This window comes from Littorina saxatilis, unplaced genomic scaffold (genome assembly GCF_037325665.1).
Source record: "Littorina saxatilis isolate snail1 unplaced genomic scaffold, US_GU_Lsax_2.0 scaffold_484, whole genome shotgun sequence".
In the NCBI taxonomy this organism is placed as follows: Eukaryota; Metazoa; Mollusca; class Gastropoda; order Littorinimorpha; family Littorinidae; genus Littorina; species Littorina saxatilis.
The window spans coordinates 27,735-44,014 of record NW_027128245.1 but is presented as its reverse complement, the minus strand read 5'-3'; the positions used below and the strand labels follow the sequence as shown (position 1 = coordinate 44,014).

At 39.4% G+C, this 16,280-nt stretch overlaps 1 protein-coding gene across 1 annotated transcript; it reads left to right on the top strand.

Moving 5' to 3' along the window:
- Positions 1-430: 430 nt before the first annotated feature.
- On the top strand, positions 431-7,782 carry LOC138956620 (uncharacterized). The gene is made up of 5 exons (XM_070327932.1): positions 431-569; positions 1,062-1,193; positions 1,672-1,774; positions 3,435-3,490; positions 7,138-7,782. Exons 1-5 carry the CDS (start codon positions 431-433, stop codon positions 7,329-7,331), a joined length of 624 nt encoding a protein of 207 aa, XP_070184033.1. The 3' UTR covers positions 7,332-7,782.
- Positions 7,783-16,280: the final 8,498 nt, after the last annotated feature.

Sequence of the window (16,280 nt, the reverse complement as noted above, 5' to 3'; positions counted from 1 at the left end):
ATACGGTGATCGCTGCAAATTCATGTGCAAACTGTAGTGACTCCAATGTGTTGGCAAGTGGTGACCCTTGTTTTGGTTATTCGCCAAACTTGCACGCAGAAGAGTACGGTTTTAAAACACAGTCCAAGTCAGCTGAACATATGACAACAGAAAGCGTGCCTGTAGAAAACTGTTTTGACTCAGCAGAGGATGGTCCTTTAGACACGGTTAAAACGTACATTGGGACAATCATGGACAGGCCGTTGCAACGTCGTCTGCGGGACAGGCGCAGGAACAGCACACTTCACAGAATTGTGACAAATGACAACTGCGAAGAACCTCTGTATAATTTCGAGACCGACGATTTAGTGCTTGTGTCCAACCCACAGAGTGCGGTGTGCAGCGACGGAGTAACATTCTGGTTCATTAAGCAGGGTTCAAAGAACTGAACATGATTCCAGAAGAACTAGGCTACATGCAGCAGCTCGCCTCGTGGAGACCAGTGGAAAGATGGAAGATACACCAGCACCATCTAGGGCAAATCCAAGCAAGACAGAAGATACTTATTGACCTGATCCGGTTCTACCTCGGTTAACACACGTTTCGCGATCGAACCTGAAATCGTGTGTATTGTGAAAGACGTCTAAATGGGCATTGAACGGACATGTTAGCCTCTTTCAGAGCGCGACACACCTGACATGTTGTAATGTCAGTTTGAACGGACACTCACATTCGTGTAATTTCTGTAACTTTGTGCACTTTCGCTTTTGGTTTCGATATTTGAATGTTCGAATACCCTTCCCCTAAGCCATCCCCACTTGCAAATTGGGCATATTGCATAGCAATTAAACCATTCTGATTCTGACTCTCTCTCTCTCTCTCTCTCTCTCTCTCTCTCTCTCTCTCTCTCTCTCTCTCTCTCTCTCTCTCTCTCTCTCTCTCTCTCTCTCTCTCTCTCTCTCTCCAGCTGTCGTATATATATATATATACCTTTACAGATTTCTCCCGACCACTGAAATACTCATATCTAGTGATTATAATCAGAAGAAATGTTTTAATACATCTTCTGACGCCCACCACAGCTTGTGAGGGCAACACTTACGGAAAGGACTGCAAGGAGGAGTGTGGCCTGTGCAGTAACTTGAAACCTTGCAACGTGTTCAACGGAACTTGTGAAGCCTGCTACAAAGAGTTAACTCTACCAATGTGCAAAGGTAACAACCATAGTTCAGTTACAGGGCCGCATGGTATTATAGCGATAAATCATTCCTTTATACCACACATGTAACATTTTATATATCTATTACATTTATGAAAAAACAACGTTTTCAACGTGACTGGACGCCACTGTGACCTTGAAATTAGCCGAGGGTCAGCAACCCCGGAATATTTGTTTGTTTTTCTGCATGGTGGAGATTATAATCTTGTATTTACAGAGGTGTATCCGCCATTTATAAAACCCGTTCGATTCCGGTGAATGACATCTTGTGTTTTAAGCTGTTTTGAGGTATGGTGTCGACATTAATTTTGGTTTAAAAGATTACTTTCAGAATAGTAACTGATAATATTTTTTCCTGACACTCTGCACAAAACAGGAAAAAAGTCGGTGCTTTTAAATTTCTTTGGCTCCAACATGTGAGTATATATCCACAATAACCTCGTCAATATTTTGTCGATTCATCTTGATTTCAGACCATAGCGAAACGAGCGATGCTGGCAGCCTGGCAGGGCCCATTGCTGGCGCTGTGGTGGGGGGCTTCTGCCTGCTTGGACTGAGTGTTCTTGTTGTTGGGCTGTGAGTAGAACTAATATCTATTACCGACTGTTCCGCAGAGTGGGAGTCGTGTGTAATTGTCTGGTTCTGTATTTCTGTGTCAACATGACGGTACAAGATGCTTATGCTTAGACCAAAACTGTGTGTGTGTGTGTGTGTGTGTGTGTGTGTGTGTGTGTGTGTGTGTGTGTGTGTGTGTGCGTGTGTTCAGAGAGGAAGGAAGCGGAAGGTACATTCGTGAACAGAGTATTCATTGTGAAATATCATATAAAATATATGATTTCATTCCCTAGCAGTTACAGTTGATATTGTCCGAACAGTATTCTCATATCTCTTATAGTATTTGTGCATTAAACATTATGTTTTTATTTTTTGACCACAATTGCCACAATACCCTATTTTCTTCCAATAATACATCGAATGAAATGTGAACGAAGATGCATCGGTACATATTAAGTATAAGCCCAAGAAAAGCACAGCATGACATCGAATTATACACTTGAAGACAACCGGTAAGTAAGAGGTATTGTTACATGTGTAGTAAGATGTATTGATACACGTGTGGTAAGAGGCATTCACGCCCCGTAGAGGACAGTTTCAGTGCGGTTAAACAAAACTGTACCTGTGCATGTAATATTCAAAAACTCCACTAGCTTCAGAGTTGAGAAGAAGGTTAGCAAAAGTAAGATGAACAAAGCAGTTCTTGCAATTTGCATTCTTCTTTATGCAGCTCAGCAATGAGGTCAGTAAAAACTAACTAAATCCCATTCCAAGACCTGATTATTCTGTTTGGCGTCACTTTACTCCTTGAAAGGGTTCAAACCGAAGAACGTATCCTAGACGAGTGGTCAAGACTCACCTTGACTTTGCAGACTTTATCAGTTTGCCCAGAAGTATGTTTGCTACAGGATCAATGGTTTGCCATGGATGAAGTGTTTGGCCCCATGCCTGCGAAGTATGACACAATGAATTATCGATACTTAGTCTTATTTGTGTCTAAAACACCGTTGCAGCACACCATACACTTGTTTTGCTGCTTGAAAGGTTTCTTCATCTTCCAACATGCTTAAATCTTCATGCACGTTGAAATAAAAGGACGATAGAAAGTACGTAGAGCCTTCTTTAGTACATGTGCAAACCCCACCCCTCTTGTGCCCATCGTCCAATAAATTGGACGGTACTTTATACATACACTACTTCGCGTGCAATTGGTTTCTAGAAAATCTGAGAGACACGATTTTAGATCATTAATTGCTGTATCTTCATTTTTCGTTATAAGTGTTATATTAAAAAAAGTGAAAAATAAAGGAACGGTAACTTTTGACTTTTTGTATTCGCGACTATCCCTCGTTTCCCACGAAATTGCACGAAAAAGTCACCTCCTCTCTCAAACGGAGGGGGGTCTGCAAACCAAACTCACTGATTGAAAGCAAGTAGACCCTCTTGATACATTTAGCAGACCAGGGCATAGTTGAGACAGATTGCCTCCGAATGTGGTGCGTCCCATATATGGGACGATGGGCATCAATGGGTTAAGAGGTATTGATACACGTGTGGTAAGTGGTATGATGCACATGAGGTAGGAGCTATTGATACACGTGTGGTAAGAGGTATATGATACACGTGTAGTAAGAGGTATTGATACACGTATGGTAAGAGGTATTGATACACGTGTGTGCAGCTGTCTCAGTCGTGCATGGAGTGCCAGGTCTGCTGAGCAGGTCCAGTCAACCACAGGTACGGAAACAATATGTATGTGGATACTCTATATAAACTGTGCAACACAATTATTGCATCTATTTTCGTAACCTTCATTCCCGTGTCATTTTATTCAAGCTTAATATGCCATTAAAGGCCCTCCATTTGGCTATCTGGGTGCAATGATTTGTTTGCACAGTTTATATTATATTAAAATGCAGCCGGCGCACCGCACGGAGGAAGGGAGATAATCGCGGCTGAAAACACTGGAGAAGGTAAGGAAGAGTTACTGGGAATGGATCCAGAGAAAAACCAAAATCGGTTCAGCGCTGCGCGCTGAGAGCACGTGTTGAAATATCTCATCGATGAGGTTGTGTCCGGGGTGTAGCTGAATACGGTCTCCAAATTTGACAAAGATCCACCGAGAACTTTGGCCGTGCATCGCGGACACACACACACACTCACACACACACACACACACACACACACACACACACACACACACACACACACACACACGCACACACACACACACACACACACACACATACACACACAGACAGACAGACAGACACAAGTCGTATATATATATAGATGTGCTTTGATCAGCAGCGAGTAGGTTAAAGGTACTGAACTTGTCAAATCCAGGTGCACGGAGCCCCTGGGGCTTTTAGTCATACCTCAGACAGCTATCCGTTAGAAGAACTACCAAGTTTCATTGACTTGCACCGAAAGAGTCAAGAACTGCGATTTTTTTACAAATTAATTTCATGCTCGGACCCGGCTGGTCTTGGCCTATTTTTGGATCTAAATTTAGATCAGGTAGATCACCACATCATGCACAAAAAGACACGTCACTAGCAAACTATGTCAGACGTCATCATGAGTTTGTGTAAAACAAAATGGAGGCCGGAATCACTCAGTTGAATCGAACTCCGACCAAACACCACGTAATAACTAGGTTAATTTATGCACTCGCGTGAACAAGAAAGTGTCGAGCTTCTATATATATATACACGACTAGTGTCTGTGTGTCTGTGTGTCTGTCTGTCTGTCTGTCTGTCTGTGTGTCTGTGCGCGATGCACGGCCAAAGTTCTCGATGGATCTGCTTCAAATTTGGTGGGCTTATTCAGAGAGACCCCGGACACAACCTCATCGATGATATATTTCAACACGTGCTCTCAGCGCGCAGCGCTGAACCGATTTTGTTTTTTGTGCTGAACCGATTTTGTTTTTATTTTTGTCTGGATCCACTACCAGTAACTCTTCCTTATCTTCTCCAGTGATTTTAGCCGCGATTATCTCCCTTCCTCCGTGCGGTGCGCCACCCGGCATAGCCGGGTCCCCGGCGCAGCCGGGTATTCGGATCGACTTCTTCCCGGCGCAGCCGTACCCGGCGAAGCGGGTATTCATCTAGTCACATATGTCGTCGTTGGGTAGTTTTGGGTTCGTTTTACTACCATAGGAGGATTTTTGAACTGTAAATGCACCCAGTTGCAACAAAAATGCAAAACGAAGGCTGTGAGCTGCACTGTGCCTTTAAGAAATGTCTGTACAACATTCAGAAGAATAACTTCCATGTTGTCACCTAAGGTTGAAATTAAAAAACGTGGTAAAAAAGGTCGTGACAGAATTATTAATTATGCCGACTATTTTTGCTAGGTTTTGGTCACTACTGCTGACAAAACAAATGTGCACATTTATAAGGTCCGACTTGTATCATTATGTATTCAAAAAACAACATTTCCATCACCTTAAAGTTTATGGAATCTGTTCGAAAACCACTTTAATGAGCAGAGCATGTATGTGTGTGTGTGTGTGTGTGTGTGTTTGTGTGTTCGTGTGTGTGTGTGTGTGTGTGTGTGTGTGTGTGTTTGTGCGTGGGTGTGTGTGTGTGTGAGAGAGAGAGAGAGAGAGAGAGAGAGAGAGAGAGAGAGAGAGAGAGAGAGAGAGAGAGAGAGAGAGAGAGAGAGAGAGAGAGAGAGAACGAACGAACTTTATTACTCAAGGATGGAGATTTTAGGCTCACGCCTAGTCATACAATCTGTCCCTGCTAAACTAAGACATAAAGATAGAGACAATAAAAGGACAATCGTCAACCGCAATCATACAGTATTACAAACTACAACATTACCTATACGAATACATAATGCATAACAGAACATTGAAAAGTACATGTATGTCAATAAAATACAAAGGAAAAGAAAAGTCGACTTGCACACACGCGCGCCGCATGCCTGCAATCACGCTCGCACACAATCCAACACACACTCGCACACACCCCCTCCCCTCCACAAACACACACCCGCACACACACACACACGTACATACACACAACCTCATCATCATCATTATCTTCGTCAACATTATTATCATCATCATCATTTGGCTGAACAAAATGTATAGAGGTTATGATAGTGATGCATTCTTGCCTCTGGTGGTTAAATAAAATAGCAACAGCTTCAGAATGTGACTGTTCGTGACAACAGATATTTGCGAAGTTGCGATTTGAAGTGTTTAATCGTGCTTGACCCCTTTATCTCACATGGTAGCGAATTCCAAATAGTTGAGCCCGAAAACGCTAAACTGGTTTTGTATAAATCAATACGGGGTAGTGGGGAAATTAATTTGTTAGAGCCATATCTGTCTGATGCTTTCTGAAATAATGATCGCATGTACTGTGGGGTCTCGTTTATTCTCTATTTTTGTATGAACTCAAATGTTTAGTGTTCTTAGTATGTCTTGTTAGGCTAAGTTCTATTTAATCAGAGTATGTTTGCGTGTGCTTATACCTAGTGATATTGTAAAGCGCATAGTGCTTTTAGTTATGCGCTATAGAAATCTCCTTAATAAATAAATAAATTAATTTGTACCTTAAACATTAAAATTGCTTTATTAAATAAAAACTGATCATTAAGTGATAAAAAATTAAGGCTGCTAAGCTTTTGATATGTTGATGTTTGCGGATCCGGCATGATAAGTTTAGCTGCGCGACGGTGAAGAGAATTGACTTTTTTCAAGTGAACATCGCTACAACCATCCCAAAGTGTAGATGCATAATTCAGATGAGGTAAAATATGACCAAAATAAAACAACTTGAGTGCTGAGGTATCAGCATAATGCTTTAATTTGGAGAGAAGGAACACATTTTTAGATAAGGTTTTGGTAACACGGTTGAGGTGGGACTGCCACTTTAATTCAGCGTCTATTGTGACCCCAAGAACACGATGGCTGGTTACTTGCTCAATGGGTGACTCATTTAAACTGAGATGAAGATTCAGAGGAGCGAGTTGGTGTTTCTGTCGTGTTGTGATCACCATGCATTTTGTTTTAGCGGGTGTACAATCATTGAGGTTTGTTGAGTTTTGTTTAGCCAATCAAATATGTCGTTCAAAATCGAGAGAGAGAGAGAGAAAGAGAGAGAGAGAGAGAGAGAGAGAGAGAGAGAGAGAGAGAGAGAGAGAGAGAGAGAGAGAGAGAGAGAGAGATTGAGAGATAGCGAGAGAGAGAGAGAACGAGAGAAAGAGAGAAAGAGAGAGAAAGAGAGAGAGAGAGAGAGAAAGAGAGAGAGAGAGAGAGAGATTGATTGACTGATTGGTGACTGCTGGTTCTTGTAGCAGTAAATTCGATGTCGCTGTCGTTGTCTCCAAGTGTGGCACACGACAATGATTTATATTTCCTTCAGCAACCAACCACGAAGAGCAACCCTCTGTCGAAATGACAACATCCACAGAAACGAATGTCGACGTCACTGTGGGAGAGAGAGGTGACTATGACAGTCTGCAATACGGAACTGACGACAGGTCTCCCTACGACACACCCGTCTTCGCCAAACAGAGTGACGTTTATGAAAACGCGGATTTGGATACAAAGGAATAATGTGTATAAGCTCTAGCTAATTAAAGGGCAGTTTGTCTTAAGTTAAAGACATTTTTTCAAAGAAAATACAACAAACACATTTTTGCTGGTCGTATTTAAATGTATCATTTTTTTATTTGCTTACATTTGTTCATTTGTTTATTTGCTCGTTCGACCTCTCTCGTTTGTTCATTTGTTTATCTGTTTGTTTGAAAGGTAAAGCAGTAATTGTGCGAAAGCGGTTTTGTATGTGTGTTCAATTTTGATTCTGTTTTACAAAATATTTACTCAGATACAAATGTACAGTGTTTGTTGTACATTATGTGTTTTTGACGTTTTGTTATTTTTTATTTTCTTTCATTAATTCGTTGCAATATTGATTTATGTTTATCTTAAACCTGTTGTTCTTCACTGAGCTGTGTTTTTCATGACGCAATACTGGGTAGAAATGGAATCGTATACATACAATGTATATTCGTCTCTCTCTCTCTCTCTCTCTCTCTCTCTCTCTCTCTCTCTTTCTCTCTCTCTCTCTCTCTCTTCCTCTCTTTCTTTCTCTCTTTCTCTCTCTCTCTCTCTCTCTCTCTCTCTCTCTCTCTCTCTCTCTCTCTCTTGCTCCCTCAAGGACTGTGACTATAGTTAATACATCTTTCACTTGCAAGCCTACGGAAGCAGGAAACGTTGTTGTCAATTTGACACAGGTGTAATTTTCATCTGCTTCGGACTATAAGGACTTTGCAAGTTTCTCTTTCACCTCATCACAGAACGAAGAGAAATATATCTGTTGATATCTCCGGTGTGACGTGCCTACTGACGTATTTAACTCACTTAGTATTTCGTTTTGGTTACGTTCTTTTAATACCATTATATAAACGGTGTCATTATCATTTTTAAGATGTTCAGATTTTCTTGTGCTATTTTCCTTTGGTATATGGCCAGGAATCTGTCAGTGTGTCCAAAAAGTGTTACACAAACACCATTTTTTAGACTTGCTTTATCTTATTAATGTTGTTGTGGGTAAGAAAGGAGATGTGGTTTTTAGCAGAATAAAACTGTTTTTATTGGTATGGGCCACCTGGGGCAGTTAAAAACCCGTTATAAACCGTTATTTTCTAATTTTTCACCGATCTTTATGAAATGTTGTGGTTAGGTTGGTTGTCCCTAACTGAATTTCAACAAGAATAAAAAGTTGATTTTTGGCAGTTAAAAAACCGTTAAATCCCGTTTTTTCACCAATCTTTATGAAATTTTGTGAGTAGGTCCGTTGTCCATAACTGAGTTTCAATACGTACTTTTCAGAAGAAAAACAAGCTTTTGTCAGTTATAAACCGTTATTTTCTAATTTTTCACCGATCTTTATGAAATGTTGTGAATTTCAACAAGAATAAAAAGTAAAATTTTGGCAGTTAAAAAAACGTTAAATCCCGTAAGATCTACTTTATTCATAGGTTTGTGTGTGTTCGTTTGTAAGAGCAGTGAGTGATAATAGCATGACGTTAGGCTTTTTGAGCTAGCATCGTGGCTTACGCGCTTAGGACGAGGATGTTAATGACAAAACCAGGAAATCCCAACAAAGTGTCTGTGCATCAGTCATTCCTGTCCCTTTTCTAAGTTACACACACACACACACACACACACACACACACACACACACACACACACACACACACACACACACACACAACACACACACACACACACGCACGCACACACACACACTGAAAAAAACATATGCAAGCATCAACATTTCAACGAGACAAACCCAATGCTGGTGTGTCGAAGGAGACAGCCACAGCGGGCTTGTTCGAATCAAAGTATCACACCATATCTTCAGCGTATTACCAATACCTGTCCCAATATAGACCAGTTGGTCTAAGAGGACGTTAAACCCTAATAGTCAGTCAGTCTCTCTCTTTCGTTCCCCCTCTCTCTCTCTCTCTCTCTCTCTCTCTCTCTCTCTCTCTCTCTCTCTCTCTATTCCTGTCACCGCCCTCAATCTGTGCCTTGTACAATGATCTGGTAATTTTATTTAAGTTTATTTTATTTAATTAATTTTATTTAAGTTTTTACCTTGTGTTTTGTGTTGAAAAATAAATACATACTCCAGAATTGACAAAAAGTGTCTTGTACATTTTACGTGTTCTTTGTAAAATATTGCCCCAGCCCCTCCACCTGTGAAGAAAGGACACCTGTCTAATAGGGACACCATTACCATACCCCAAGGGTGTCCTTTAGAGACAGGTTTTACTGTACTGCCGAACAACACTTTTCTTCCAAGTTCCATTGTAACGAAACACTTGCCTGGAATTGTAATGTCTTTTATACACTTAAATACCTGCCCACAGATAAAATGGAGCCACAACCCCAAACCAAATATAATATCCCATCTAAAAAAAAAAGTCACATCCCCAAACGCAAGATAATTAACCCTAACTGCCGGATGCAAATTGAAACACATTTTTTTCATTAGTTTTAATTATATTTTGCCTGAGGAAAACAAAACAGCCTGAAATGGACTGGGTGGTCGAGTGGTAACGCACTTGCGCTCGGAAGCGAGAGGTTGCGAGTTCGAACCTGGGTCAGGGCGTTAGCAATTTTCTCCCCCCTTTCCTAACCTAGGTGGTGGGTTCAAGTGCTAGTCTTTCGGATGAGACGAAAAACCGAGGTCCCTTCGTGTACACTACATTGGGGTGTGCACGTTAAAGATCCCATGATTGACAAAAGGGTCTTTCACGGCAAAATTGTATAGGCATAGATAAAAAAAATGTCCACCAAATACCCGTTTGACTTGGAATAATAGGCCGCGAAAAGTAAATATTCGCCGTAATGGCTTGAGGTTTACTGGCCGATGTGAATGCGTTATATATTGTGTGTAAAAAATGTCTGTTTGTCTGTAAACAAATTCAATTTCAAACGGCAGAAATTAATATGTAAAGCGCGGAGAGCAACGGTTAATCGTGGTTCGCGCTATATAAGCTCTCATGATAATAATAATAATAATAATAACAAGTCGCGTAAGGCGAAAATACAACATTTAGTCAAGTAGCTGTCGAACTTACAGAATGAAACTGAACGCAATGCAATTTTTCAGCAAGACCGTATACTCGTAGCATCGTCAGTCCACCGCTCATGCTCGTGGCAAAGGCAGTGAATTTGACAAGAAGAGCGGTTTAGTAGATGCGCTTTTCTGTACCTCTCTTCGTTTTAACTTTCTGAGCGTGTTTTAATCCAAACATATCATATCTATATGTTTTTGGAATCAGGAACCGACAAGGAATAAGATGAAAGTGTTTTTAAATTGATTTCGAAAATTTAATGTTGATAATAATTTTTATATTTTTAATTTTCAGAGCTTGTTTTTAATCCAAATATAACATATTTATATGTTTTTGGAATCAGAAAATGATGGAGAATAAGATAAACGTAAATTTGGATCGTTTTATAATTTTTTATTTTTTTTTTTACATTTTTCAGATTTTTAATGACTAAAGTCATTAATTAATTTTTAAGCCACCACGCTGAAATGCAATACCGAAGTCCGGGCTTCGTCGAAGACTACTTGACCAAAATTTCAACCAATTTGGTTGAAAAATGAGAGCGTGACAGTGCCGCCTCAACTTTCACGAAAAGCCGGATATGACGTCATCAAAGACATTTATCGAAAAAACGAAAAAAAAAATCGGGGATATCAATCCAAGGAACTCTCATGTAAAATGTCATAAAGATCGGTCCAGTAGTTTGGTCTGAATCGCTCTACACGCACGCACGCACACACACACACACACACACACACACACACACACACACACACACACACACACACATACACCACGACCCTCTTTTCGATTCCCCCTCTATGTTAAAACATTTAGTCAAAACTTGACTAAATGTAAAAATTAGATAGCATGACTAACCTACCTCCCTAAGAATATTTGCAATTGCCAATGAGCTTTGATCATATAAACTAAGAATGTCACAGACCTATGGGTAACCAAGCACCACTAACACCTACACAAAACCACCACCCCCCAAAAAAAAAATTCAACAACATTCGATTTTCGACTGAATCATTCAGGTACGAAAACTTTTTTCTTTCAAACATTGTTTTTATCATGTTTCGTAAGAAATCACTCGATTTATAGCAGTTTCATTCTCAAAAGTGATGTACGTTACTATTTGGATGACGACCATGCACACTTTACCCGTGGGGCTGGGCTCGTCCATCTCGCACGTAGGTGTGAAAGTCCTGTTGTCATTGATAGATCATATGCAAATGACCAAGGGAGACTAGTTAGGTCACGCTTGTCACAACATCTCGGCAAAACGAGAACGTTTTATTTTGGTTATAAGTAATTTTTCTTTACACAAAATCAACAAATCGTGTCGATTTTCACGAATCACAGACAAAGCATGCATTGCAAGCAATTTTTTAAATATTATTTTAGACTTAGTAGACTGTGTGAACCTCGAAATCGATCTTTGGCGGCCATCTTACATTTACCGCGGACTGTACGACCGTTTGACTGACCGATACCGAATTTACACAAGGATAATAACGTACATCTCGCATCACTTTTCCAAGCGAAATGAACGAAGTTGGCAGCTCCGTCGAGCTCATTTTTGGTCTCATTAAACACTGCATTCATTTCCTGTCTGGTTTGTATGAAGGATTTACCGGTAGCGCACGTGTTCGGAGTACAGTTCTTACAAAACTGAAAGCACCCAAAATCGCGTAACGCTTTTTTCTCCAGAATGACCAGGTAAGGTTGGAATCACAAGTCCGTTATTCATTGCTTACGGCATAAATTTGCCACCATGTTATACCAAAACGTTCGTCCATTCATCCTCTTTCATCCAACACAAAAATGTTCTTTGCAAAAAAAGTTTATTAGAAGCAGGAGCCTGCCAAATAATTCAAGCGGGCTCTTTCCTTCTTTCGACGCCATGACAGATTCTTGGCCATATAGAAGTTTTGTTTTGTCTTACTGAATGATTGACCATATTGTATGATGAACTGTCGCAGTGCCTGGCCCGCAATAGAGGGCATGCGAGTTGGACACCTAAACATAAATCATGCCATTAATAAGTTAGCAGACATCTTGTCAATCCTTCATAACTCTGGTAAATCTTTTCATATTTTTGGATTATTAGAGTCTAGGCTGTCAAGTAAAGTAGCAGACTCTGAGCACACAATCCCTGGTTATGTTATTTTACGCAGAGATGCACAACCCACACAAATAAACGGGATAATCACTCAATATCAGTGAATCAATAACTTGAACACGTCTTACCTACATGGAGCAGCACTCTGTTGAATCATTGTGACTAGAAGTAAAATTAAAAAGAGCCCCACCAATACAACTTGGATTATGTTACAGGAACCCATCTGAACAGGTGAACTGGAGGGATAGTCTCTCTTCCATGTTAGACGCGGTTTTACTCGAGGGAAACGAAACTGTAATCCTGGGGGATTTTAACTTTGATTTACTTAAACCAAATAAAGTTTGGTTAGATATATTTGAATGTTGTATTTTACACCAAGTAGTGCAAATCCCCACAAGGGTAACAAACATTTCCAAAACGCTTATTGACCATGTATACATATCTCATTTAGACCATATATAGCTGAAGTTTGTGTTCCTGTACACGGCGGCAGTGACCATTACCCTGTGTGTGTCACCTGGTCCGGTAAAGGTGTGAAAGTCCCTCATGCTGGTTATAAAACAATAACATATCGTTCGTTTTCAAAGATTAATGAGGAAGATTTTCTTGAGGAATTTTTGCATTCCTCCCTTCCAAATGTTTATAATTTGACTGATCCGGATGAAGCTTTTGTATATTGGCTTGATGCTTTGTTAAAAGGTTGATGACAAACACGCTCCATTGAAAACGCATAAATTAAAATCAAAATGGTTTGATCAAGAGTTGCGGCAAGAGGGCAGCTGATTATCGCGATCTTTTAAAAGAAAGAGGGCTAGCTGGAAAATGAATATAGAGAACAGAGGAACAAAGTTACATCTTTGAAGCGTTGGAAAAAGAAAAGGTATTTTCAGGAAATTATATCATCAAAGCAATTTCTAAGTCAATGTGGAAGGCAATTAATGAGGTAACCAACAAACAATCAACATCCAAATGCTCTGTCGTTAAAAAAATATCTTCCGAACAACTGAATCAACATTTTTCTAACATAGCTGAGAAAGTCGTACCGAGGATAAAACTCATTTAAATGATTTGAAGATTCTGACAGTAAGTGTTGTTTGTGAATCTAAGAATATAATGTCGCAATTAAATATTCCATTTCTTACCGAAACAGAAGTGTACAATTAATACACTCATGCACCTCAAGCAAACGTGGAATTAACGGTCTGGACCGGAAGATTTTTAAATTAGCAGCCCCTGTTATTGCTAATTCTTTAACTGACCTGTATAATATCTGTATAGACAAGTGCTGTTTTCAGCTGTGTCAAAGCAGGCTAAAGTCATTCCACTTTTTAAATCAGGGGCTAAAACAGAACCCTCCAACCACAGGCCGATATCTATTGTATCGGTCTTATCAAAGCCGTTGGAACAACATATTAATAAGTTTATTATGTCACATTTTAACGAAAATCCTTTATTTCACCCAAATATCAGTCGGGGTTCCGAAAACATCACTCATTAGTAATACAGAGACTTGTTGTAAGTCTAGTTGATCAGTGGTTGAGCAAGATCAACGAAGACAAATGATATGCTGCTCTCTTCGTTGACTTTGTTAAAGCATTTGATGTGATTCACAATGATCTACTTATTAGGAAACTCTCATTATACGGCCTAGGGAAAGAAACATTATTGTTAGTTAAGTATTTTCTCTCTGATCGAGTACAAGCTGTGTTGGCCAACGGATCTATGTCGAGCATGCAGTCGGTAGGTTATGGCTTTCCATGGGGATCTGTACTTGGTCCTTTTCTCTTTACCATTTACATTAATGATCTACCCCTACATTTACGCAGCAACTGTGAATTTTTCGCCGACGATACCACTATTCACACTTCCCACTCAAATGTGAAGGAATTGTCAAAACAACTTCAAGTAAGTGTTAATGAGCTTTTAGCGTGGACTGAGTTAAACCACATGGCTCTAAATCTAGACAAAACAAAAAGCATGCTTTTAAGTACCAGACAAAAACGCCAAATCTTAAAATCTAAACTTCCACCATTAAGGTTTGATTATTACACTGTTGAAGAAGTTACTAACCACAAAGTTCTTTAGTTATTCTTGATACCGATATATATCGTGGACTGATCACATAACATGAGTATGTAAAGTACTTTCCAAGAGGCTTTACTTGTTGTCCAGAATAAAGCACTTCTTGAACAGACATGACAGGCAGCTCTTCTTTAACGCTCACAGTCAATCAAACATTGATTATGCGTCAACGTTATGGGGTTGTGTAAGTGCAAAAACTCTTAAACCTTTATTAATTTCATTTTACAAAAAAGAGCAATCAAGATTATTGTATTGCAAGTCTCGTTTTCCAACGAAGATTACCAACTTTTAAACATCCTTCCTCTTACATCAAGAGTAATGCACAACAAAGGCGTTATGATGCATACACTCATTATTGGAAGAGCGCCAGAACCTCTTTCTTCTCAAAATCACTTCACACAATTTGAGAGACCCCACAAACATGTATGCTCCTAATACCTCGTATAGATCGTTTAAAATCTAGCCTGCTATTTTCGGGAACTTATCTTCGGAATTTACTTTCAAGCGTTCTCAGATATTCGGTCCATGACTAGACTTTTAAAGACATATATGTGTTATTCATTATTCATGGTACACTTTGTTCTCACTTAGCCTGAATATGTAAATATTTCTGATGCCTTGTTTGATTATACCTTTCACACGTTTCAGTAGATAACATACTGTATTGATTTTATGGCATGTCTTATGTATAACTTGTATAACTGTGTTTTAATTTTAAATGTGTCAAGCGCAAAGAGCATAATTGTAAAGTTATGATGTTGCGCTATATAAATGCTCATTTATTATTATTATTATTATTATGTAAATGTGCTAAATGGTTATTACTTGCTACGTACATGTAGTTGTTTCTTTTATACTATTCCTCAATTCACGTTGATTGTTTTTCTCTCTCTCTCAACTTTTTACGTGCATTTGCTTGTTCGAAACTTGTGTTCATTATGCATTTGATAATAATGTTTATGTTTGTTTGTGTGACTGTTTTTGTTCATTTGTTTGGTTGCTTGTTTGTTTGTTTGTTGTTTTTTTTGTTTGTTTTGTTGTTTGTGTCTTTTTTGTTTTGTTTGTTGTTTGTTGTTTTGTTTTGTTATTTTAACATTTATAAAACGTATTATCATTATAGATTAGTTCCTCTCATAAGCGAGGGCTGGATGTAAAAAAAACACTGTTTGCTTATGCCATTACTCTCGCTCGTTAATACAGAATTCGTCTTGTCCCGTCTCTCTCTCTCTCTCTCTCTCTCTCTCTCTCTCTCTCTCTCTCTCTCTCTCTCTCTCTCTCTCTCTCTCTCTCTCTCTCTAAAGCACACACACTCACTCACACGCACACATCCACACCCACACCCACAAAACACCACACATTCACACACACAAAACACACACACACACACACACACAAACCGGACTTTCTTCCCGTGATTTTGTTCAACTCTATGAGCACGATGGCGAAATATATGATGTAATCGGCATAATGTGTGTGTGTGTGTGTGTGTGTGTGTGTGTGTGTGTGTGTGTGTGTGTGTGTGTGATGATGATGATGATGATGAGATGATGATGATGATGATGATGATGATGATGATGAAACGTTTTCTTTACAAGAATAGAGGTTAAAAGTGTCGTCGTTTCAACAACCTGACCTTTCTAATAAATTAAAAACAAGAAGAACAAACAAGCAATCAAATAAAACAGACACAAATAAACCAATAATGAAACAAAATAAGCAAACCAG